Source organism: Aspergillus oryzae, chromosome 3, assembly GCF_000184455.2.
Source record: "Aspergillus oryzae RIB40 DNA, chromosome 3".
NCBI lineage: Eukaryota > Fungi > Ascomycota > Eurotiomycetes > Eurotiales > Aspergillaceae > Aspergillus > Aspergillus oryzae.
The window spans coordinates 4,672,215-4,695,496 of NC_036437.1; the positions used below are offsets into that span (position 1 = coordinate 4,672,215).

General features: G+C 48.4%; 8 protein-coding genes across 8 annotated transcripts; 4 read left to right on the forward strand and 4 right to left on the reverse strand.

The window, feature by feature from the left end:
- Window positions 1-164: 164 nt before the first annotated feature.
- AO090026000158 (M3 family metallopeptidase) lies at window positions 165-2,378 on the reverse strand (the record flags this gene model as incomplete). The annotated part of the gene is made up of 3 exons (XM_001821600.1): window positions 165-357; window positions 408-1,036; window positions 1,086-2,378. The coding sequence occupies 3 exons, from the start codon at window positions 2,376-2,378 to the stop codon at window positions 165-167; spliced, it is 2,115 nt and encodes a 704-aa protein (XP_001821652.1).
- A 4,332-nt stretch (window positions 2,379-6,710) lies between these two features.
- AO090026000157 (putative ABC transporter) lies at window positions 6,711-8,986 on the forward strand (the record flags this gene model as incomplete). The annotated part of the gene is made up of 8 exons (XM_023236188.1): window positions 6,711-6,891; window positions 6,947-7,187; window positions 7,246-7,532; window positions 7,569-8,015; window positions 8,062-8,141; window positions 8,192-8,345; window positions 8,406-8,683; window positions 8,744-8,986. The coding sequence occupies 8 exons, from the start codon at window positions 6,711-6,713 to the stop codon at window positions 8,984-8,986; spliced, it is 1,911 nt and encodes a 636-aa protein (XP_023090924.1).
- A 586-nt stretch (window positions 8,987-9,572) lies between these two features.
- AO090026000156 (uncharacterized protein) lies at window positions 9,573-9,976 on the forward strand (the record flags this gene model as incomplete). Its single annotated transcript, XM_023236189.1, has 2 exons — window positions 9,573-9,873; window positions 9,924-9,976. 2 exons carry the CDS (start codon window positions 9,573-9,575, stop codon window positions 9,974-9,976), a joined length of 354 nt encoding a protein of 117 aa, XP_023090923.1.
- Window positions 9,977-10,797: 821 nt separating this feature from the next.
- On the forward strand, window positions 10,798-11,498 carry AO090026000155 (uncharacterized protein; the record flags this gene model as incomplete). The annotated part of the gene is made up of 3 exons (XM_023236190.1): window positions 10,798-10,855; window positions 10,887-11,440; window positions 11,493-11,498. The coding sequence occupies 3 exons, from the start codon at window positions 10,798-10,800 to the stop codon at window positions 11,496-11,498; spliced, it is 618 nt and encodes a 205-aa protein (XP_023090922.1).
- A 575-nt stretch (window positions 11,499-12,073) lies between these two features.
- Window positions 12,074-13,837, reverse strand: AO090026000154 (uncharacterized protein; the record flags this gene model as incomplete). The annotated part of the gene is made up of 7 exons (XM_023236191.1): window positions 12,074-12,206; window positions 12,248-12,709; window positions 12,760-13,123; window positions 13,174-13,291; window positions 13,340-13,468; window positions 13,521-13,566; window positions 13,614-13,837. The coding sequence occupies 7 exons, from the start codon at window positions 13,835-13,837 to the stop codon at window positions 12,074-12,076; spliced, it is 1,476 nt and encodes a 491-aa protein (XP_023090921.1).
- A 552-nt stretch (window positions 13,838-14,389) lies between these two features.
- Window positions 14,390-16,216, forward strand: AO090026000153 (alkyl/aryl-sulfatase; the record flags this gene model as incomplete). The annotated part of the gene is made up of 1 exon (XM_023236192.1): window positions 14,390-16,216. The coding sequence occupies one exon, from the start codon at window positions 14,390-14,392 to the stop codon at window positions 16,214-16,216; it is 1,827 nt and encodes a 608-aa protein (XP_023090920.1).
- Window positions 16,217-18,345: 2,129 nt separating this feature from the next.
- AO090026000151 (uncharacterized protein) lies at window positions 18,346-18,998 on the reverse strand (the record flags this gene model as incomplete). Its single annotated transcript, XM_001821594.3, has 2 exons — window positions 18,346-18,663; window positions 18,714-18,998. The coding sequence occupies 2 exons, from the start codon at window positions 18,996-18,998 to the stop codon at window positions 18,346-18,348; spliced, it is 603 nt and encodes a 200-aa protein (XP_001821646.1).
- A 1,022-nt stretch (window positions 18,999-20,020) lies between these two features.
- On the reverse strand, window positions 20,021-21,183 carry AO090026000150 (uncharacterized protein; the record flags this gene model as incomplete). The annotated part of the gene is made up of 2 exons (XM_001821593.1): window positions 20,021-20,941; window positions 21,016-21,183. 2 exons carry the CDS (start codon window positions 21,181-21,183, stop codon window positions 20,021-20,023), a joined length of 1,089 nt encoding a protein of 362 aa, XP_001821645.1.
- Between the last annotated feature and the right edge of the window lie 2,099 nt (window positions 21,184-23,282).

Below are 23,282 nucleotides of genomic sequence, written 5' to 3' on the forward strand. Positions count from 1 at the left end.
ACTTATAACAAAGCGTGGGATATTATCTATTACCACCTTCTACGTTGGTGCTCTTTATGAGTTGGTGATGCGTAGTTTGATTCATAGTTAAGATGCCATATATAACTACCTTATGGTTGATCTTGTTAAAACACACATCTTCACTAGAATATAGCTCTAAGGTATCAAGTTTGACAAAGCTCCTTGTAAAACGCATCTGTCTGGGGTTCGCGCCCCAAGAAATCAGTCAAAATTGTCAACCCATCCAGGCTCCCTCCCTTCTCAAGGACCGTATATCGGTATCTCCGGCCTTGCAGAGAGTTCATAGGGTCGGCCTTGAACACGGTATAGAACATATCTGTGGAATAGACCTTTGAACTACATCATAGATATTAGTACAATACAAGTATCAGAAGAATGAATCTCACAATAAATAACTGTAATACCCTGCATCATATTCCCCCAGCAAGTGTTGAAAACGTGTTTGACCATGGCCCCAGTCGTCACCCTCCGGGCCATCCATCGGTAAAATTTCAGCCAAGAGGCTATTATACTTCGCCGAGATATCTAATTCCTCGATCACGCGATGGTCACCAGTGTCGTGGACTACCATATCAAACATAGCAAAATGTACCTGACGTAGATGGAACAGTGCACCGTTGACGTGTTTAGCTCTGAGAAGGCTCTCAATCATCGCATCAGGCATTTGCTCTTGGGGTTGAAGTTCTCCATCTACTCTCCTTTTCCAGTGATCGAAATACTCCGAAGAAAAATATGAGTAGTGTCTACTTAACGACCGCAATACTGATGGTGTCCAGCACCAGTTCTCCAACATCTGGCTTGGGGCTTCGCCAAAATCCACTTCTGTCTCTGTACCGTGGAAATGCGAGTAGATGGTCTTTGACACAAGGTCGTGGATTGCATGGCCTAGTTCGTGGAATAAGGTGACGACTTCGTCGTGTTTTAATAGATAGGGGGCTTTGGAACTAGGTTTGGGGAAGTTGCACACTAATGCTGTGGCGGGGTATTGGCGTGTGCCGTTTTCTTTGGTGAAGCCCTGCTGGATATCAGTCTTGGTCTAGAAGAGCATGTAGGTTGTAACGGACGGGTATCAGGTTGAAGTTGGCTGCATTTGCGTATTTACCTTCCCGAAGGAATAGATCCATATAAAGATACCCGATGAAGTCACCGGCCTCGTCGCTGTTCCTGACTCTGAAGATCTGCACGTCTTCATGCCAGACGAGTGTGTGTCCATGACTTGCTAGCTTGGTCATCTCGGGTGTTTGAAGCTCGGTGAAAGAAAAACCAAATGAAGTCTCGCAGATCTCCAGCATGCCGGTGATTGTGCTTTGAAGAGGAAAGTATTCCGCAATCTTGTCATGGTGTACCGAGTATTGCTTCTCCAGCATCAATCGATGATAGTATTGATGATCCCACAGGAAGTACTGGCCATGGAATGTTTCTCCCTGGGACTCAAGATCGGCCTTCTTGAGCTGTTTTAGCTTCTCGACTTCTCTCTTACCGTTATCTATCAGTCGAGCATGTAAATCACCGAGAAAAGAAGTCACAGTTTCCGGACACTTCGCCATCTTATCCTCAATCCGCAAAGCAGCATGACTAGGATACCCAAGTAGACGAGCCGCTTCATTACGAAGTAGTATAGCCTCCCTGAACAAGGACACATTCTGTTCACACTTATTCTCGTTAGCGATATAAAGGCGTCTCCGTGTCTCACTGTCCTTCGCATATCTCAGCGTTTGAAAGAGGTCTGAATCATTGAATGTGACTCGGAGCTTGGGGTCTCCTGCTTGGCTTCTCATTAACGTGGATAGAAATTCACTTGGTAATCCATCCAACTCCCCAGCTGTAAACCAGATGCCCGTAATATTCGCCTCGGCCAAGTTCTTCTGAAACTCACCCTTAATCCAACCAAGTCGTGACTGGATCTCCCGAAACCGATATCTCTGGTAACCAGCTGACAATCTCAACCCATGACGAACGAAGCCCAGATATATCTTCTTCAACAGACGATGGGATTCTGTATCTAAATCTTCATTCTGGTGAAAGACAGCGTCCACCAGCGCAAATAAACCGTCATCCATCGTCGTCTCGAGCTTGTAGCTATCTAGCAGGCTCCGGGCCTCGGTGGAGGCACTCCGCAGTTCGGGGTCAGTCGAAACCGCTCTGTAGAAAACAAGGATATGGGTCTTGGAAGCCAGATTGTTGTCGATGTGAGCCAGTGGGAGAATGACGTTGTTGAAAGTTGCGGTCTTGGGCTGTGTATTTCTTTTGATTTGGTTATGGGTCTCGCGGGCATGTTGGATTAGGTGTTTCGTGTTTTGGATGAGTGACTCTGGGGTTGCAGTGAATGTTGGTGGTTGCTGCTTTGGGCTGGTCATTTTTGATGAGTTCGGGGTTTCTTCCCGATTTTGTTTGATACCGGGGGATTGGAATAATTGACATTGTTATAATACTTCCTCGTATGCGACAGGCAAGACAAGCCGCCACGCATCTCACCTAAAGAGGTAGGCGGATCGGATTCGCAATATCATCCTTGTATAGTCATCATCATCATCATCCCGGACTCCTTCAATTCCTAATACGATCAGCCCCTTTACCTTAATGAGAGCGTCTTAGTGACTAGGGTATTCCCAATGTCAGATGAACATCTCACCTGCCCTACGTATTTCGGGTTGCATTTTGACCACACTATCGCGCGCTTTGATGGTAACCCTTATCAAACGCCGGTACCATTGCCAAGCATAGCTAAGCCTCAGATACGCAGCTTAGGGCTTATGGAGGGTCCCAGGACTTCCTCCCAGCCAGTCAGCTGCTGGTGCGCCTATTGTTTAACTTTCTTTGTTGTGGTGATAATGAAGACCCTTGTTAATCTGACTATCGCATAGCCCAACTGTCCCGGGGCGAGGAAGTGAGAGCTTTTTCCAATCTGACGCATATATAGCCGATTGATGATCCATCGCTACTGTTTGTCTGGATCACTACCAAATCTACCTTGAGAGCCTTCTTTATCCCTGTCAATTCTCGCCAGCATGCATGGGTTAGGCTCCTCACCTACCTCTCCAGCTAGCTTCCGCCTTGCCGATGGCCTTGGATATGGTCTGCAGCAGAACCACCGCTCCGTCATCCGCCTAAACTTGCAACACTTTCTCTGGCGTGAAGTATTTGGCTTTCACATCCACCCCTCGGTCCACCTTCCCCCTTCGGACAATTCTACCGAGCCCTCTGACCATCCTGCCATTGCCGACGTTGCTACAGGCACTGCTTTGTGGTTGATTGACGTATCCAGGGACTTTCCACATAGCCGGCTGGATGGGATAGATATTGACCTCACTCAAGCCCCTCATCCTGGATGGCTGCCCTCTAACATTACCCTGCAGCATTGGGATGTCTTCACAAACGTGCCCGCGAGCCTTGAGTGCCAATATGATCTTGTGCACGTTCGATTGCTTGTCTTGGTGCTCTCGAGCGTAGACCCAATGCCTGTGATCCGGCGACTGTTTCAGTTAGTCAGACCCGGCGGCTACATTCAGTGGGATGAGCTAGACTGTGTGAACATGAAGATCAAAAAGGTGAACCCGTCTGTGGAGGCGCCTGCGCTTGAGGCAATCCGCATTGCCTCCCACGCCAATGGACGGCATGACTGGGTGTTGGACTTGCCGCGCCTGCTCAACAAGGCAGGATTCCAGGATGCAAAACTAGACTACTATGATGAGGGGCCAGACTTGGTCCGGGCCTTCAATGACCAACATTTGTTGACTATGGAGGAGTTCGCGTCCAAGTTGATGCAAAATGGCAGGGCAGAGGCGGCTGCGAGCTTTGTGAAACTCATTCAGGCTGGGTACAGGAGTGTGTGAACGGAGCTGCGTTGTCCATCCCTCGGGTGGTTGTGGTGGCGAAGCGCCCCGGCTCGGCTTGAATCTCACCCGCTAGACAAGGATAGTAGTGCCATTACTGGACAGGTTCCGGATAGCGATTGGTAGAAATGATAAGGATCCTTGTACTGCTATCTTCTTTGTTTCTTTTGATTTATTAGCACGCATTCGCTGCTGCGTATCAACCATCCTGCTTAGTGCAAGTTTAGGGTAGTGGTCGTGATAAGCCCTCTAGTTGGCTACTTGCACAATGGTGTCGCCTCAACCCTTAAAAGAGAATTTCGCTTCGTTATGCAAGGTAGAAGTGCCCTTACTTGTCTGGTTAGTTCTTCCCAACATATATGTTACGCAAAAGTATTCCCCGGAATCATGAAGGACAATGACTTGAAAATAACAACATGCGATGGGGTAAGTTGTCCTTCTCCTCACCTGCCTGAGCAAGAAAACTATCATGGCCCTTCACAGTCCCTGGAGAAGCCCGGGGATCTACAAGCTGACTACGTTGGCGAAAGTGGTCAATAGTGATCTGCGTCGCCGTGATGTATAGATTGGCGTCAGTACATCTTGTAAAGCTCACCCTCGTTCGACCCTTAGACACTACATATACTTCTGTACTCGACACTGAATTTATATAATTCAGAGTTGAAGCATGTATGGTATAATACTATCCTGCTCTCACAACTAATGTTGCTCGGGAAACGGATGCTATAAATACAACAGGCCATTTGGTATTTTTTCGCCTGTGGCTAGAATATGTATCGTTTCTCTGACGAAAGACTTCGGGGTTTCGGTTATATTTGAATCGTAAACTTCCTGGCAATACCAACGGTCAGTAAGGGGATGTTTAAAGGAACACCAGTGAAACGTCAGAAAAGGATCACACCAACTGTTCCCGGACTTCTAACTTTTCCCCCCTCCCATGGGCACCACCCCTGGTTGATATGGAGCCGGTGGATCGGAAGGTTGTTGTTCCGCTAACCCTTGTCGATCGTGCTGTATTTGCTAACCCGGTGCATTGAATCATGCGACCCTATGCTTTCCGATCATCTATATCTACCCCACCTCTGAGATTATTTTGACGTCCACTCTTCTTCAAGGGTGCTGTCATGTAACTGAAACGGTCCGTCGCGTGGTGGAGACAGCTCCATGCAAGAAAGGTTGTGTGGAGCGGTGTGCATTTGTGACGAGTAAAGCTGTAGTACAGCGCAGCTAGCCTAATGGCCGCAGAATATTGGCGTACTACGTAACCCCAGGCCGGAATCAAGAGGGTTTCTGCGTAGAGTAGTAATGAGCTGGAGAAGTGGGACATTTGTGTCCAGTGGATGAGTAACCATCTGCTCTGGCTGACAGATCCCTTGCACGTGAGTGGCCAACCTCAAGGGGATTACTGTATGACTGAGCTCATGAGCAGAAATGGAACCGCATATTGGATAGTAAACTACACAAGTGATTACACATATGCCAATACAATGGTATAACCTATATAAACTCGTTCCGTTAAAGAGTTTTAGCATGTTTAAGTCACACAACACTTAACCCTGAGGCCAGGTCTGGCCCAACGGCTGGCATGAGACCCCCAACAGGACCAAACCCCTGAATCGGACGAGTCAGGTAGTCATCAGTCGGTAGAATGTCCTTAACTTTCTTTCTTTCTTTGTTCAAGACGGGGACTTCTGCCTAGCTGAAAAAGCACTATCTTCAACATGGTCCGTTGTATTTCGACCATGGAGGAAACGATGGCTATGTCGTATCGGTGTTCTAAATTGTATATGAAGACGTGTATATAATCGCTTTGAAGGGCGGCGCTTTGCGTATATTCGAGAGACCTGTGGCTAACGGGGGAATTCCACCATGTCGATGGCGAGAGTGTGGGTGTAGTAGGACAGAGCTCCTTCACGTCAGCTGTTTCCTGGTATATTGGAGTGGTGCTTACGGGCAGGTGGCCATCTAGCCGTTTCTGTCATAGCGGTATTCTAATAGTTGACAAGATATTTACATGTTTCAGTGGGTGAGTTCTGCTGTGCATGACAAGATACCCTTGGAAATGACTGATTGGTGTAGGCCGTTTTTCAAAAACATGGAAGAGAATGTGAAGGATTGGTGGCAGCTGAAATGGTTCAGCTACGCCTTCAGTGTGAATCCGCCCAAAGCCAGTAGGGAACGTGACGGTTTGTGACGAACGGGACCGTTGGCAAATCTAAACCTATCCAGGCAAAACGTCAAGGTAAAACGAGCTGAACGAACAGGGACCGTGCACCAGCTTTTCCTCTGATTTTTCGGGCGAGATGATCGCTGACGAAAAGGCCAATCCAGCCCTCAACTGGAATGTTATTAAGTTGCAATGCCAATAAAGGACAACTTTTCTCGCGCGAATCGGGGACCTTCTCACGAAGATAAAATTTTACTTCCGGGAAAACAGTCCTGGTACCATGGGACTGAGATCGGAAGGAAGGTGAAGAACGGCGTTCATCCACTTTTTCCCAACCCTCGGGGATCATCCTGGTTGTTCGGGCCCACTGATCGGCAGCCTGAGGCTACTAGTGCTCTCCAGTACTACGTACTAGTATTAGCAAAATCACTCCTGTAAATGCGACGCTGACGGTCCTAACAATAGTCCGTCCACGAGTCGGCGACTTTTCTTTTTCCCACCCCCGTCAGATTAGATACATGACTGCACCTGACTCGCTTCTCGTTGGACACCGACAGGGATCCCGTCGCGGGTTGCCAACGCTCTAAAAATCCAACTTCTAATAAATCTACCCAGCCTTGTCCACAATCCGTTCATGCACTTCGTTTCTGTGGTAAAACTGGACATTTCAGTCACGGCCGTTAATCACCATGGAGACCGACCACACTAAGGCATCAGATGCCCTCGACCTGGAACGAAATGACCACCAGTTTTTGATGAATAACACCGTTCAATCCTTTACCTGGGATAACCTGACTGTAACCGTGAAAGATAGACGCACTAAGAAACCTCGAAACCTTATTGAGGGCTGCAGCGGGACTGCCCATCATGGTATAGCACTACAACAAACTGTATGGCATCGAATAAAGTACTAACTATGAGACAGGCCAACTGATCGCGTTGATGGGCCCCTCCGGCTGCGGAAAGACGACTCTCTTAAACGTTCTCGCGCGTCGCACAGCTTCCGCGGGTGCGAAAAACACGGGGGACTGCTACATAAATGGAGCGAAGCTGGACAATAACACCTTCAACCGGATCACGTCCTACGTCGAACAGGAGGATGCGTTGATCGGATCGCTGACGGTAGAGGAGACATTGAAGTTTGCCGCAGATCTGTCTCTCCCAGGGTAATCTCCGTCGACCTCTTTCACTTCGTTAGAGCATCCATGGACTGACATAATTTAGCTCAGTGTCGAGATCTCAGAGAGTGGATCGTATACAAACCCTCCTGAGCGCATTCGGGATCCAGAACCAGGCTTCGACACTAGTGGGAACACCAATCCGTAAGGGCATTAGTGGAGGGCAAAAGCGCCGGGTCAGTGTCGCCAGTCAGCTTATCACATGTCCTAAGATCCTTTTTCTCGACGAGCCAACCAGCGGACTGGATTCAACTGCTAGTTACGAAGTCATCTCGTATGTCAAAAAACTGGCGGTAGCAAACAATGTACGTCTCTCTGGAGAGGGCTTTGCGGGTAACTACAAAATAACGGACAACTGACACATCAGAGTAAAGCTTATCATAATCGCAAGTATCCACCAGCCATCGACAACAACCTTCCAGCTCTTTGACAATCTTCTCCTTCTTTCGGGAGGCAAGACATGCTACTACGGACCCGTTTCGGATGTCCCTAGCTACTTCGAGAACATCGGCTGTCCCATTCCCTCCAATACGAACCCAGCTGAGTACCTTTTGGATGCGGTCAGCTCTGACTTCACAGTCCACGAGGACCAAGTCGAGAAGATTCAGACCTCATGGACGCAGTCTGCCGAGTATGCCGCGTTAAGCAAGCAACCACAGAGTCCTGACGAGAAGGACATCAGGACAATGAGCATCGACGAATTAAGCCGCCCAGGTATTCCCCGAATCACCATGTCTCTTTTGCATCGGCTCTTCATCAAGAGTTATCGCGACGTTGTAGCCTATGGTATTCGGATTGTCATGTATTTGGGTACAGGTCTCCCCATAGCGGTCTCGACTGCATAGAGCTAATATGATCTCAGGACTGGCAATCATGATGGGGACGGTATGGCTTCGACTCCACACCTCGCAGGAGTACATCCAACCATTCATCAACGCAATCGTAAGCTCCTTATCTATCACTCTCCCGATCTATAGCCTAACGAACATCAGTTCTTCGGCTCAGCCTTCATGAGCTTTATGGCCGTCGCCTACGTCCCATCCTTTCTCGAGGACCGGGCAACATTTACCAAAGAACGAGCGAATGGGCTCTACGGCGCCCTCCCCTTCGTTATCTCCAATTTCATCATCGGCCTTCCATACTTGTGTACGCTGTCCCCCAAGACCAAATTAGTATTTGGCCCAAGCTAACGATGCCTCCAACAAGTCTTAATTTCAATGCTTTTTTCCATAGTCAGCTACTGGCTCTCCAACTTCCGGCCCACGGGCACCGCATTCTTCACCTGGGTGATGTGGCTGTTTCTGGACCTCGTTGCCGCGGAATCCCTTGTTGTTTTCGTAACAGCCATATTCCCCAATTTCGTAATCAGCCTAGCGCTTGTCGCGTTTGCCAATGGGCTCTGGATGAGCGTGGGCGGGTTCCTTGTTTCGCCGACCATCTTGAATCCATTCTGGAAATATGTTTTCCATTATATTGACTATCAGGTACCCTACTTATGTCTCTACTCTACTTCGTTAAGCGCGTGTCACTGACTCTGGTTGCAGGCATATGTATTCCAAGGAATGATGGTTAACGAGTTTAGCGAGAGGAACTACTCGTGTGGCTCGGGGTGTCAGTGCATGTATCAGACGGATCTGGCGGACCAGTGCATGATTCGGGGTACCGGAGTGCTTAAGGAATATGGGTATGCGACGGGTCGGACGGGGAAGTGGGTAGGTATCCTGATAGGCATCATTGCAGTTTACCGACTGTTTGGCTACATTGCCTTGGTGTTGAGGAGGACTTGAGTTGGGGGTTAGCAACATGCATAGCAGGATGGTTCAACTGCATCTAATTTAATTATGGAAGGCGTTAGGCCGGGACATACTGGGGCTCTACTGCATGCTAATTTAATCCGACAGAATAAATACGGATTTTGTGAAATGCACGCGGACCGGAGTTAATTCCAACGGCGAAACGTGGGTAAGAACTGCCCTGGCTTGTAGAAGCCTTTACACCTGGTGCTATATCCATGCTCTTAAACATTATTATAAAGCGGGGGAATATAGTAGGTTCTAGTGGATATAATGCATAATTATGCATTGTTATGTATGAAGTCACTCTCTCCTTTCTAAGCACCCCATAGGGACCTGCTAGGTAGTTATCAATTGCTCTGTATGATCGGTGAAATTCCTGGCCGATAGAAAACTCCATGAGCCATCGATTGTGCAACACCCTGTTAAAAAGAAAAATCTCATTTCCAACTATATAAAGTCAGAAAGACAAAGAACAAGTCCAATACATCCACTTCCGCATGATTACTCTTCATCACTCTCTACTCTATTACACCTCACCCACATAATCCCAAAAACTATAGATCAAAGATAGGATACAATGAACCTCCCCACCCTAATAGCCCTCCTAACAACCCTCACCCTCCACCTCACGACGACCACCACCGCAACACCCCTGTCAACCCGCAATGTCCCCGGAATCCTCAAAGAATTCGCCCTAACCGGCGGAAACCTCATCCTCCTTGACAAAGCGGTGAAACTCTACGAACCCAAAAAAGAAGACCAAGGCCTCGAACGCAAACAAACCAACGTCGAAGTATCCCTGATCAAATCCATGAATGCTGTTCACGCCACACCACCGTTTAAGAAACAGGAGAGTTCTCTCGTGTCTAATGTAGCTTGTAAGATGCAGCCTGTTTGGGTGGAGTATTTGCATGATGTTGTTGTTAAGGTATTTTATTTTCTTTCTGGATTTATATTGGGTTTTTGGGATGTCGGAGCTGATAAAGTAGTAGAAACATGAGTTTGAGAAGGCGAAGATTGCAGATCGCATTCAAGAGCATATTCGGGATCTGAAGGAGAGGTGTCATAATCTTGCTGTGTCTATAGAGGAGAAGTTGAAGCCGGAGGATAGGGAGACTATTGTGGATCGGGAGAGGCAGTTGGATCGGGAGTTTGATCGTGCTATTGCGGCGTTTGATTAGGGTTGTTTGAGGGGTATATAGAGTGGCTGATTGGACAACACGATAGGTAGAGCGCCAGATCAGGTTGAGTTATATTTGATGTCTCAAGCTCTCAGCTACGGTCCACTTGGTTTCTTGGTATGGCTACATTGTTTACATAAATCACAACCGGTCTACTATGAAAGGCTGGGCTATACGGTGGCTTGATATACGAGAGGAGAAGCGGAGAGCGTTTAATTATTCCTCGTATATCATAGCTTAGTCGTGATACCTGTCTAAGGATAAAAATTGAAAACGACAATCCTGAGCCCATGCTTAGTCGATACTGTTTTATTCAAGTTGGTTTTAGCCGACTACCAGTATATATATTGATAACTGCATTTCTTCTATCTTCTCATATAGTATTTACCCCTAAAAGTGACAGACTGACGTCTCCACTTACCCCTCCATCGCTCTGCCAAATCATCCTACTCGCCGGATTCCACCGCCCCTCCCCAATATAACATGCACTTTTGGAGCATGACTTTTCCCACACGCTGTACACAAACAGCACCAATGTGGTTTTGTACCTCCTCGATTCAGGAGGGTACATTATATTATGAAAGAGGAAGCCTCCTTTCTTGTTACAATCGCAACTCCGTGATGGCCAAGTTGCCGCCCAACAATCCTCATGCTCCAGTCTCACTGTCAGAATATCAACGTCAGATTTGGAATGACTTGAACAATCCAAGGTTCGCCATTTATTTGCAACGTGACAAAATCCATTCAGCGAGGTGAAATGCCAAAGACTACCCAACAATTCACCCATGGCGACTACACCGTCGGATGGATATGTGCTCTGCCAGAAACTGACTTGGTGGCTTCAGCGGCCATGTTGGATGAAGAGCACCCAACGCTTCCAGCGGCGGATCCTCAAGACGCGAACTCCTACCTTCTTGGCCATATCGGTGAATGTAGCGAGGATGAGGAAGGTTCGGATGATGAGACGAAAGATACACAAGATCTGCGACTTTGGGATGTGGTGGTCAGTTTGCATTCGAAGCCAGCCGAAGCTATCGTGCAATATGATTTCGGCAAGTCATTGCAGGGAAAGGAGGTCGTTCATACTGGGGGTAAACTGAACAAACCCCCAGGCATCCTCCTGAGTGCTGTTGGTCGACTCCAGGCCCAGCATGCATTGAAGGGTCACGGGATCTCCGAGCTGCTGATCAAAATGAGGTCGGACTATCCGGCAAGCACTGCAAAGTTCCAGACGGTATTATGTGCTTTGAGATGGAGGCTGCTGGTATGTTTTACGCCTACCTACGGAATCTCTACATCTAACTTCTATTTCCAAGGCTTAAATGGATTCATTTCCCTGCTTTGTCATCCGAGGTACTTCCAATTATGCTGATTCCCATAAGAACAAGATATGGCAGCCATATGCCGCTGCCGTTGCTGCGGCATACGCAAAAGAACTTCTGTTTGTTATTCCAGGGCAGGGAACTATGGATCAACTTCCGGTTAACCAATGTACGTAGTCTAAAGATATTGACCCTACTGATCCCAGGGTTTCGAAGCATCCTTAGAACAAAGTAGTGATTGGCCCAATATCCGGAACGCAGGCGGACGTTGACACACCAAGGTCCAAATTGGATAGAAAGGAATAAATAAGTCAGAGTGATGGTTCAACGGCATTGTTATTTAGCTGGACTTTTCCAACGCTGGAGACCATCAATCACTTGCAATATTATAACGTCAGCCAGTACGAATAGCGTTCTATTACGCGCATTCTGGGATAGCTTCAAGCTACGATATTACTAATTTAAATATAAACTCAGTACTTTTAAAAGTCTCCCTGTATTCTGAACAGCTGCCTAAACATTCATATCATATTTCATTCTTCATCAGGCCAAGGTAAAATAATCCCCATGTCAACTCAAAGTGTATATCTGAACTCGGGAAGTCCTTCAATGACAAGCTTCCCCCTTGCTGCTCTTCTGTTCGAGATATAGAAATAAAGGCTGAGTATACATACTACCACTATGGACAAGAGATTGCACCTTGCCCAACTGTCAGTAAATAAGCAAAAAAGAGGGATGGGACCACCCACGCAATACAGGCATAAAGACCCGGTAGGTAGCGGGGAGAATCCTGGGACCGGAACACCAAGGACCCAGCTACACCACCAGTGCCACCAAAGCTGACAATACTCGCACTGCAAAAGGCGCGTTTCCACTGCCCGCGGATATTGTTGGCCTGGTATGTCAGGGTGGCTGGGATTGTAGCATTGGATGCTGATGTGACGAGAAAAATCCCGAAGTATTGCACGCCGGGAATTTGGACCCAGCCGAGAATGGCTAAACCCACGATGCATTGAACGCAGTTGTAGATGATCAAGGGAGCCCGAATGTGGTACTTGTCACCAATCCAGCCTTGAACATACATGAAGATTCCGGCGAAGAAGTAGGGTGGTGTTGTGAGGACTTGTGATGCTGCTTGGGGGAATTTGAGCTCACTTCTGAGGATGAGCGGAAGGAAGAACGTAATTGCGTAGGATACAACTGTTGCAGAACTATTGATGGTTAGTGTCTTTGAAACTGGTACAATGGTTTATGAGCTCACAAGAAGATGAGGGCAAAGCCCCATATTTTGGGGTCCAGAGCGGGCTTTAGGAATTCCTTTAAATTGAACGCCGCTTCAGAGGAGTCCCGTCTATCTCGGTTTAGTCGTCGGACGACGAAGGCGGTTTCCTCCTTGGAAAGAAACTTCCAAGAGAGATTGTTCTCGTTGGGGAAGTTGACAATCAAAAAGAAGCCAACCACTCCGACAAGACAGGTGAGGATGCCTTCCATAACAAAGATCCACCTCCATGCGCTCAAATTCCCAAGGCCATTCATGTGTACGAAGCCATACGAGAGGATTCCAGAGAAAGCACCCCCGATGACACTAATCAAGTAGAAGGATGAATATCTCTTGTGTAGGTCGTCTGAACAGATTAGCCGCGAATATTCACAACTAAGAGGGCCTAACACTCACATCGAGTATACCACATAGAAAGGAGATACACGGAGCCAGGGAAGAGTCCGGCTTCAAGAAACCCCAACACAATGCGAAGTCCAACGAGCACCGTCCAATTATGTATAAATCCAAATCCCTACCCATGGTTAACCAAGCCTTCGGACAAAAAGGCAGGACCTTATACCATCATAACTATTCCCCAGGAGAATGTAATTCCAGCAAGGAAGATCTTTGGCCCAATTTCGCGAATCACCGTGATCAAGGGAAATTGAAAGAGGACATAGGGAATGAAAAAGGTGAGAAGCGTGATGGACTATTGAACAATTAGCACCTGTATTGGGGAGAGAGAATAGTCTGAGACTCACGTAACGAGAGCCAATGTAGAGACGAAGCTCCTCCTCCATGCTTTGGCTTTATCAGCATGATATCCATCCAGAATGTCGAGGAGGACGAGTTACCCAGCAATCATAGCATTTCCCAGGTTGGTTCGATCCACCAAACTGACGCACATGAGAAGCCCTAAGCCTGTGACTAGCCTTCGATCGATCTTGTGTAGGATCTTTCTCTGTTCTCGAGGCGAGTAGACCTCATCCCTACCCAAATCACCCTCCACATTGTCTAAGCCTGATACAGACCCACTCGAGTGTATTTTCTCGTCCAGATATGTTTCAGCGTCCGACATGGTGTTTGGTTTGTCGCCGTTCCAGCGGTAAGTGACGCGACCTTCGACATCTCGAGGTGCAGTCCCCAGAACCTTCTTATAACAATCCTTTCCTCTCACCTCGGTTCAATGTTTATACTTCCGTGGCATCGTTGATCACATCATTCTAGGGCGAAGTTGCACATTGATAGCCTTCTCGAGGATTGTATGAGCTACCATTGGTCCCCGCGAAATTATAAATTTAGGGGCGGGGAAAGTGGGTATCGGCTTTCGTTAAGCTCTGCCTGCACTTAGCCATATTCGGCAAGTGAATCGTGAGGTTATCTAAGCATCCTTCTGGCTAAGCCTTCATTGAAACTTTATGGGCGGTACTGGCCGAACCGAGGCTTGCGAGTGATTCACTTTCTTTCCTCGCATGTTTGTCTTTTACTTTTTTTATTTACTTGATTATTTATTATTTTACTCGCCAGAGCACAATATATAAACACTTCCTCCCGCCGACTTGTGAAAGAGTATAGCACCAATACCAACCGATCAAACGACGGATTCCACGTGTAATACATATCCTAAATCATGACCTTCTCGCCCTCCTTCAATGACCGAACCGATTTTGATAACGCTACCCGAGGGTTTATCCATGCATTAAAACCATGTATCATCCGAAACTCGAGTGGCCGCGTAGTGTGGAACAACGACGAGTACGGTTTTCTCCAAGACGCAGAATGCCCTGCCACTGCCGAGCCAAAACTGTGGCGACAAGGCCAATTGAACTCCATCCAGGGTCTTTTCCAAGTAACTGACGGAATTTACCAAATTCGAGGCTTCGATCTCTCGAACATGACCGTCGTTGAGGGACACAAAGGTGTTATTGTGATTGACCCGTTGACGTCGGTCGAATGTGCAGCGGCGGCACTAGCGCTTTACCGTGAACACCGCGGGGACCGGCCAGTAACCGGTTTGATCTATTCACACTCACATGTAGATCATTTCGGTGGAGCTCAGGGCGTGCTCCAACAAGGCACAAATACATCGATACCTATCATCGCCCCGGAGGGTTTCATGGCCGAAGCGACTAGCGAGAACATCTACGTCGGCGATGCCATGCGCCGGCGTGCAGGGTATATGTACGGCATGCGATTACCAAAAGGGCCAGATGGTCACATTGGCTGTGGCCTTGGAATGATGCCGTCTAGTGGAACAATGTCATTGATTCCTCCAAATGTCTCTATCTGCCACACAGGCGAGAAACGGACGGTGGATGGCATTCGTATTGAGTTCCAAATGGTTCCTGAAACCGAGGCACCGGCGGAGATGAACTTCTACTTTCCCGAGCACAAGGCACTTTGCATTGCTGAATGCGCAACTCATTGCCTTCACAATATAATCACTCTTCGCGGGGCTTTGGTTCGTGACGCGAAGGCCTGGGCACGCTATCTTGACGAAACAGCAGTGCTCTATGGGCAGAAATCCAATGTGCTCTTTGCTGGCCACAACTGGCCGACCTGGGGACAGGATGAAATCGTCAAGTTCATATCGGAGCAACGAGACCTCTACACCTATCTCCATGACCAAACTGTCCGGATGATGAATATCGGCCTGACAGGCATCGAGATTGCAGAGAGATTCACCCTCCCACCAGCACTGCAAATGGCGTGGCATGCGCAGGGTTTCTACGGCTCTGTCAGTCATAATGTCAAGGGAATCTACCAACGCTATCTGGGTTGGTTTGATGGGAATCCAGCACACTTATGGGAGTACCCAGCGGCTGAAGCTGGTCAGAGATACATTGACTGTATGGGAGGTGTAGATGAGGTTGTTCGAAAGGCAAGAAAGTATGCCAGCGAAGGTGATTCACGCTTTGCGGTGACACTATTGGGCCATGTCATAGCCGCTCATCCTGAACACAAGGAGTCAAGACTTGCGCTGGCATCTGTGTACACGAAACTGGCATATGGCTGTGAGAATGCGACATGGCGCAACATCTACCTTTCCGGTGCCCAGGATATGCACTCTCCTCCCCCGCCAGATCGTCCAGAACCCCCGAAGCGCGAATACAGGGCTGCGCTATCGATGGAACAACTGCTTACTCTTCTGTCAGTCCAATTGGATGGACCCAAAGCCGCAACAGAATCGTTTACGATAGACCTGGATCTGCAAGAACAAAAGCAAAGTTGGCGGCTGATTCTGAGCAACGGAGCCTTGACATATCGCATCAAAACAGATCACGACAGGTCCATTGACACGTCTGGTTTGCGTCTAACGCTCACCAAAAAGGAATTGGTGGAGATACTGAATGGGGGTGGAGGGATCCCAGAAAACAGCTCAGAGGGCGATGTGAGCCTGCTCTTCAAGTTGATGAGATTGGTTGGGGCATCCATGCCCCCAGCAAGCCTTTTGTAAATGTAGCCTTCTTGGAAATGTATAATGTTATTGCATGTTCGGGCCCATAGAAAGTTGTGTGGTAGAAAGGGTGAAAGATTGTACATAGTCGAATGTTATACAATAATGACCCAGATAGCTGGTGCGACATATGCCATAGGATGAAAGTCTCCCTAGAAGTATATTAAGTCCACTGTCTTTGTAGGTCCACAGAAAATGAGAGAAGAGGAATTGTCGTGGTCAAGGAACAGGGGCAGACGTGTTTCGTATAGTTCTCGCCATGAACTGTGCCTGCCCTATACCCATGTCATTGCCAATCGTCTCCAGTCGTTCAACCACCCATTCCCGCAAGGTAGAGCCTAATGGGCTTGTTTTGGCCGCTACGTATAGGGGCCAAAGAATCGTGAACCCCCCTAGACAGTGGTCAAGCGATGGAACCTCTGTGGCTCTGTTGTCTACAAGTCTAAGTGCGAAAGGAACGCTTTCTGCAATCTCGGTAGCTAGCTGGGCCACAGTCTCTCTAATCTGGACATGTTCTGCTTGGTAGCTTATCTCTGCGGTGTTGAGAATTAATTGGTTGAGTAGTATCCGAGCACTCCGATAGAAGTTCCAGATATTGCATGCCCAAAGATCAGGGTATACATGATATACCTGGGTGTAGTAGAACTTCAGGTGGGAAGGGCTCCGGTTGCTCACAGGCCCTCGTATGGTGTGGTAAATCCACCGAGGTGGAAGGCTGTGTTTCCACCGAAGCAGATATCTATCAATGGTTGCCGCCGAGGATACTGTATCAGATGCCAAATTCATTCTTGCTTGGGATAGTAGTCGGGCAACGTGGGCAACCAGATCAACCAGCTCATCGGCTTTCGCGTCGGCCGTTGATCTCTCTGCCATAGCCTGGAGGGACCAGTGCACGATCGATGCCGGAACAGAAAGGCGCCAATGCAAGCAGCTGGCTATCTAACCGGAGTATCAGTTGTGATAAAGGCTTCCAAGACAGTTCTATTAGTGCTTACGATCTGGACTCGCAGGTGGGTGAACATCCTCATGCCGACAATCCATTTGATTTGCTCAGCGCCTCGCATTTCTATGAGGGCTGCAGCACCGCGAACATGCTGTGCCCATGACTGTAAAGAGGATGGAGTGTTGCAAGTCAAGACCTACTGGAATCAATAGGTTTACTCGGAATAAGGTAACCCAACCTACCTCAAACATGCCAAGAAGCATCGTCGCCGCTAGTGTAGCGTCGCTCTTACATTGAGTTCCATCTTTCAAAGTGCAGTTGATCAGATGCAACGCTTGTGTATATTCCCCAGTCGCTTTAGTCATCAATTCAGTGGACTTTTTGATGTTCGATAGCCCTGCTAAGCCTACTGCGACTAGACTCTGCATTACTAATGGGTTGGTTGCCGCGAGCACTTCCATTTGGGAGGCACTCAAATAGATAGGTATATTGTGTACATCGTCAAGCACATAGTACCGAAAGAAAAATCCGACTGATTCGGCGGGGGTGGAGGAAGGTAGGGACGCAGGGAGAGACTGTAGAGATTGAGCAACAACGGCGGCTTTGAAGGCGCGGCGGCTTTGTGGAGCGATTTCTTTTGCTGAACTGACTTGTCGCTCAGTCCTGTATTGAGCAGATCGAACCCGAGATCTAACTTTCTCGTTCTCATTGCGATAATACACTTGTTGCGGATCACGGTAGCCTGGGCAAGAGAAGGATGCTCGCACACATTGCGAACAAGTCGGTTCTGCTCGATCACACTGTCGACCAACGATTAGCAAGGTCTTCAATATAATGGGAGACGGCAAGAGGGTACTTTGATTCGGCGGGTGCGACAATTGCCACACCCTTTGCTGATACGAGGTCGATAGACCATTGCACACAGTGTCAAGAATGCTAAGCTTCCATCTCCCTCGGCGGCCTGAGGAAGCCACGAAGGTCGCTTCCAGCGGGGCCGTGGCTCCACTCTCGACTAGCCGAAGACAGTTTAGTGGAATAGATTGGAGCGTCCATGGATCCTTCAAATAGATATAGTTATCGTTATCTTTGACCAAAAGAACAGTGTACTAAGCCACGACAAGGATAGAACAAAACCACTCCTTCCACTCATACCATGCTCCTTGAGCAAGTCTAGCCTAGCCTTCGCCTAAATCATTCGCAGCATAGAATACCCGATCAATAGCAGAAAGTCCCACCATGCTTGCATCGCAAGAAACATAATAATCCAGTTGGGTTGTTTTGTGCCGGGAAAGAATTGTTTGTATTCGAACCAAATGACTGCGTGTGCGAACCCCAACACTACCTTTCCAATAACTGATATCCATATGACAAGTTTCCGCTGTAACAGAGAAATGTCATCGCGATCATAGAGGATGGAAACTAGGTAGCCGATCCACGAACAGAAAGAGAGGATGAGGGATAACGACGCAAAGTAAGGAAGCAAAGGGGCTGGCTCCAGTGGGGTCTAGAATACAGTTAGACGGCTCAAAATAGTCAGATGGACTTGTAGAGTACCCGTTCTGGAGCTGTGTAGCTCTTGTAGGCCCAGTATGTTGAAGCTATCACGGCGCCGGCAAAGAACAGGGCGCTGAGAAATTGAATCGGAGGGATTGGCGGGGTTGTGTTGATTCCTCTACCTTGCCTGTGTCGGTAGGGACGCCGCTCTCGTTCGTATCCCGGACTGGAGGAATAGGGTGGTAAAAGTGGATCGGTTTCCATAATTGGCGGACTAACTGTCAAACTGGACGAACGTTTGAGGCGTTCCAAAGAACTGGTGATCGCTGTTCGGACAAGATCCATGGTCGGGCTGTGACGGGTTGCAGCACGTGATGGCGGCCATGCATGCACCCTATTTATATCATTCATTCATCGCAGTCTGTCGTTAGCACAGCCCGAGGGAAGGAGCTATACGGCCTGCTCCCGTCCTGTACAAATGTAGGGCATGAGGTTCCATTATATATGGAGTCCTTACGACTACTAGCTCTAAACTTTATAAAGTATTTTGTTGAGGGTTTCATGACCGAGCAGGGTGTACCTAAGAATGCTCTATGTCAAATCAATTAACTTACTAATAAACTGCTTCTGTATTGTTGACTCAACTGGAAGTGTAGATAACTACTCTAATTGGGCTTAGGACGCCGCGGAAGATGTCGTCTTTCCATCATCACAGATTGACACCCAGTTTTTCATTACTATTATTATTGCGGTTGTGCCTTCGTTCAGAATAGAAGGAGTCATGCCCTTGAATTGGAAATGATTTCTGTTTATCTCTTTTCCTCGTTCAAGTCTCTGGTACGAACTAGTACTCCACAAGTTTGGGGAACAGTTGGCCAGCGTCCTATTCTATATAACGGGACACGCATTACCACCCACCTGAACGTGGAGTATGGCTGTCTGGGTACTCCGACGGTAATCTGACTCAAATCTAATATACCTTCTAGGTTTCCAATAGGAACCATTCTTTCAGCAGCCCAGGCGCACCTGCCGACAGATGATACCCCGTGGGAGGAACTCCGGGAAGGGTCACGGGTCTGTGCACTGTTGCGGTTCCGGTCCCCAGCTGGCAATGGTATGAACCCGTCAACAAATGAAAGAATTCAAGTACATATGCATATATATAAAATGGATATCATTGAACAGAAATTGCACAAAGGGGATATATACATAGCTAAGAGTCAAATCGTCGTATATCAGCAGAAGCCACATGTCCGCCCAATCGTACCTGGGTATACAGTCATCAAGCGCTCTTTTTACATTTTTCATTTATTTTTGTTCTTGTTTCACCTTCTCCATTCTCTCAATTTATTCCCCCTTTTTTGGCACTATTTTTCGCGATTCATAACTCGGATATCCGTTCGGATCTTGATTCCCCCCAGCGGGATACTTGCATCACTTTCTCCCGAGTTCGCTGTTCTGGCTGTTTCGACATCCGAGACGAGATGGTCATCGCTATCCCTATCGCTGTAGCTGCGCATGGGCCGTTCCCGAACATGTTGAATAATAGTGGTGTTTCCATAGCTTCCGCGCTTCCCACTACTCCCATTGCTGGATCCCCAAGCACTCCCCTCCGGTCGGATATTGGCCTTGACCAGGGCGATACCACTTGGGACACTAATCGAGACAATGGAAACCGATCCCTCAAGGACAGACCAGTATAGGTACAGCGGGAACTCCCACGTTAAGTCGGTCGGCATGACGGGAATGAGGTTGACGACGGCGACCAAACGGCCCAGGGACACAACGATGACGGAATAAGTCATGAAGAAGCAAATGAGGAGGTAGATGCGGCGGCGGAGGCTCATTTTGAGGGACCAGATCATCGGGATCGGGAGGAGTAGGATGTAGAAGTCGATTACGGTGGAGAGAATCGCGGTCGAGAGATACCAATCATATTGTTTAATGCAGGTTCCTGGTAAGGTGGTGTTCCAGGCCTTGGCAATGGGGTTGCATTGGAAGATGGTTGAGATCTCGGCGGAGATGAGCCAGCCGGCGACGAGGGCGCCGATGATCCAGAGGTTTATGCGAAATGCGCGGTTGTTGGAGCGAAAGACACGCGCGTAGAAGAGAACCGCAGAGATCTTGGGGAGGCAGACTGAGGCGTCGAAGAAGAAGATTGCGATGAAGAGATATTTGGATCCGGTGATCAGGTATTGCGGATTGATGGACGCCACGACTGACATGTGGTAGCCTAGGCCTATGTTTCGCCATACTAGGACCAGGGATAGCACAACCAGTTCACAGATCTGGGGCGAGGTAGTTAGCTCTCCTGGTGTTTATTCGGAGTTTGATATGTATCTATGCGGGAGAAAGGACTTACCACGGACAGGATTGCGAACAGGTCATCCCACCACCAGTTTTGGTGCGCAATAACCTTGCTCATAATCCGGGTGATAGTGGCCAAGATTACCAGGATCATGAGTATGATGCTCAATATCACGACGCCTTTCCCGCGGTCTGGCGTGCCATCTGGTACGTCTAGAGCCATATTGGTTACTCGTGTTTGTCCGGGGTTATGGGAAGAGAAGCGACGTGGAAGCAAAATGTACGTGGACGAAAATGAACAGCAAAGGGATCTTACGGACTTGAAAATAGTCTGGTCAGCTTGCACTGGCATGTACGGAGTAGTGAGTCGTCATGCATGCTTGTCCTTGCTTAACCTGCAGAATCAGCCCCCATCGGGATAAATTGCGCCTCGTCTGGCCCCTCCATTAATTCTGACGAGGGAGGGAGGGGCAGGATTGTAGAGAGTAATGAGCGAATGAAAGTTAATCAGTCGTCCTGTCAGCATTTCATTGCTTATGCCCCTTGCGGTGGGGGCGATGGTCTAAGTTGATTGACTAAATCCAGCTTGTGATAGGAAGTGGGTCAGCTTACGGCCTGCCATTAGTTAGTCCTCGCAGTGTTAATCATACTCCGCCATTTTTAACATTCCGCATCCAAGTATTCCCACCGCTCGGAAGATCCTTGTTCTATTTTAATAATGTTCGCTATTATCTAGTTTTGGAGTGAAAAATCGAACTCAAAATTGATATTATCTTATTTTTTTTTTTTCTCAGAGTACCGCGAAATTAACTTCCAGAGTTCTCAATGCTGTCAATATAGTAGTAATATATCACAATTCTGAGTAGCTACATTGATTCGCTCGGTTAGATTTGATTTCATATGCTTTATTGATTTATTCATTCATCTTGTTAACTTATTACATTTATCTCGCTTTATTTTGTACTGCTCAACCTACCACTTTCCAGGTCGAAGGACTAAAATGCTTGGATCTCCTAAAATACCAAGCAAGTTCATAAGCGCCGACAGGGTGAAATCACGTCGGCGGCTAAAGGGACGCCGTTGTCAGGCGACTTTGTCGATCCGCACTCAATTGGGCCACAAGCCCGTGCTGACTGGATTGCCGAGGACTGGACAGGAACTCACGGCACAGCCCGTGCGGAGGTTTCCAGGCCCACTTGAGGCAAAGGATAGCCAGGATGAACTACCGAGTATGGCCGGAGATCACAGCACGGCCCCCTGAGGGGAGTATCAGGAACACAAAGAAAAGGTATACAAGGGTGCAGAGCCAAGGCTGCCTAAATACCCTGCCCAGCAATCCTCGGGGCTGATTTAAGATTCTCATAATCCAAATGGATCACCCGCCATATTTCTCATCAATTTTTCTCCATCTCCTAGATCGCGACACTTCCTCCTCAACCTATCTGTTCCACAAACAAGGACTACTGAGCAGTCATGAGCTGGACAAAAGTATCAGAACGCCGCTGGGAGCGCCCTGTCACCGGAATGGAGGGATATTTTGTCTATACGGGATCGGTGTCAGCCGCTCACTGCGATGGCCGCCACCAGTACACCATCTTCTCCAAGCTGAAGATCGATCTCGGTATCAGTCCGGCGGACGTTGAATCCGCACTGAAGCGCGCCTGGAAGCGGCTACGGTCTGAGCAGCCCCAGATCGCCACCACAGTTGATGGGACGACGATGGTGTATGAGGTTCCTGATGAGGCAGCTTTGCAGGAGTGGCTGGCCTCAACCTTTGTTGTCTCATCTGCTGCAGATGCGGAGGATTTATACCGCAATGCTGAGCCTATCAAGCAGGTTACACTGTATTATATTCCGAAGTCATCGGAGCTTGTACTGCGTGCTCAGCATTACACAATTGACGGCACCGGTACACTACTCCTCTGGGATCGCTATCTGACAGCCTTGGCAACCCCAGCCGAGGAGGTCACATTTGGTGACGAGCATACCCGGCTGGCCCCCTCCATTGAGGATGTGCTCAAGGTCTCCGAGCCGACGGCGGAAGAAACCGAGAAGGCCACGGCTCTCCTCATGAGCTATGCGACCAAAGCTCCGGGTGTTGGCCCCGTTTCCAAAGTTGGCACCGTGCCTGCTGGCCGGTCCCAATATGCAGAAGTGACTTTCCCGACGCGGACAACGGAAGCAATTATCAAGGTATGCAAGGAGAAGGGCATCAGCGTTACCTCGGCCGTACATGCAGCCTACATCCAGGCGATTATCAAACACGCTAATCCCAACGGCACATTGTCCCGCTATGTCAGCTTAGGGCTGTTCAACCTGCGG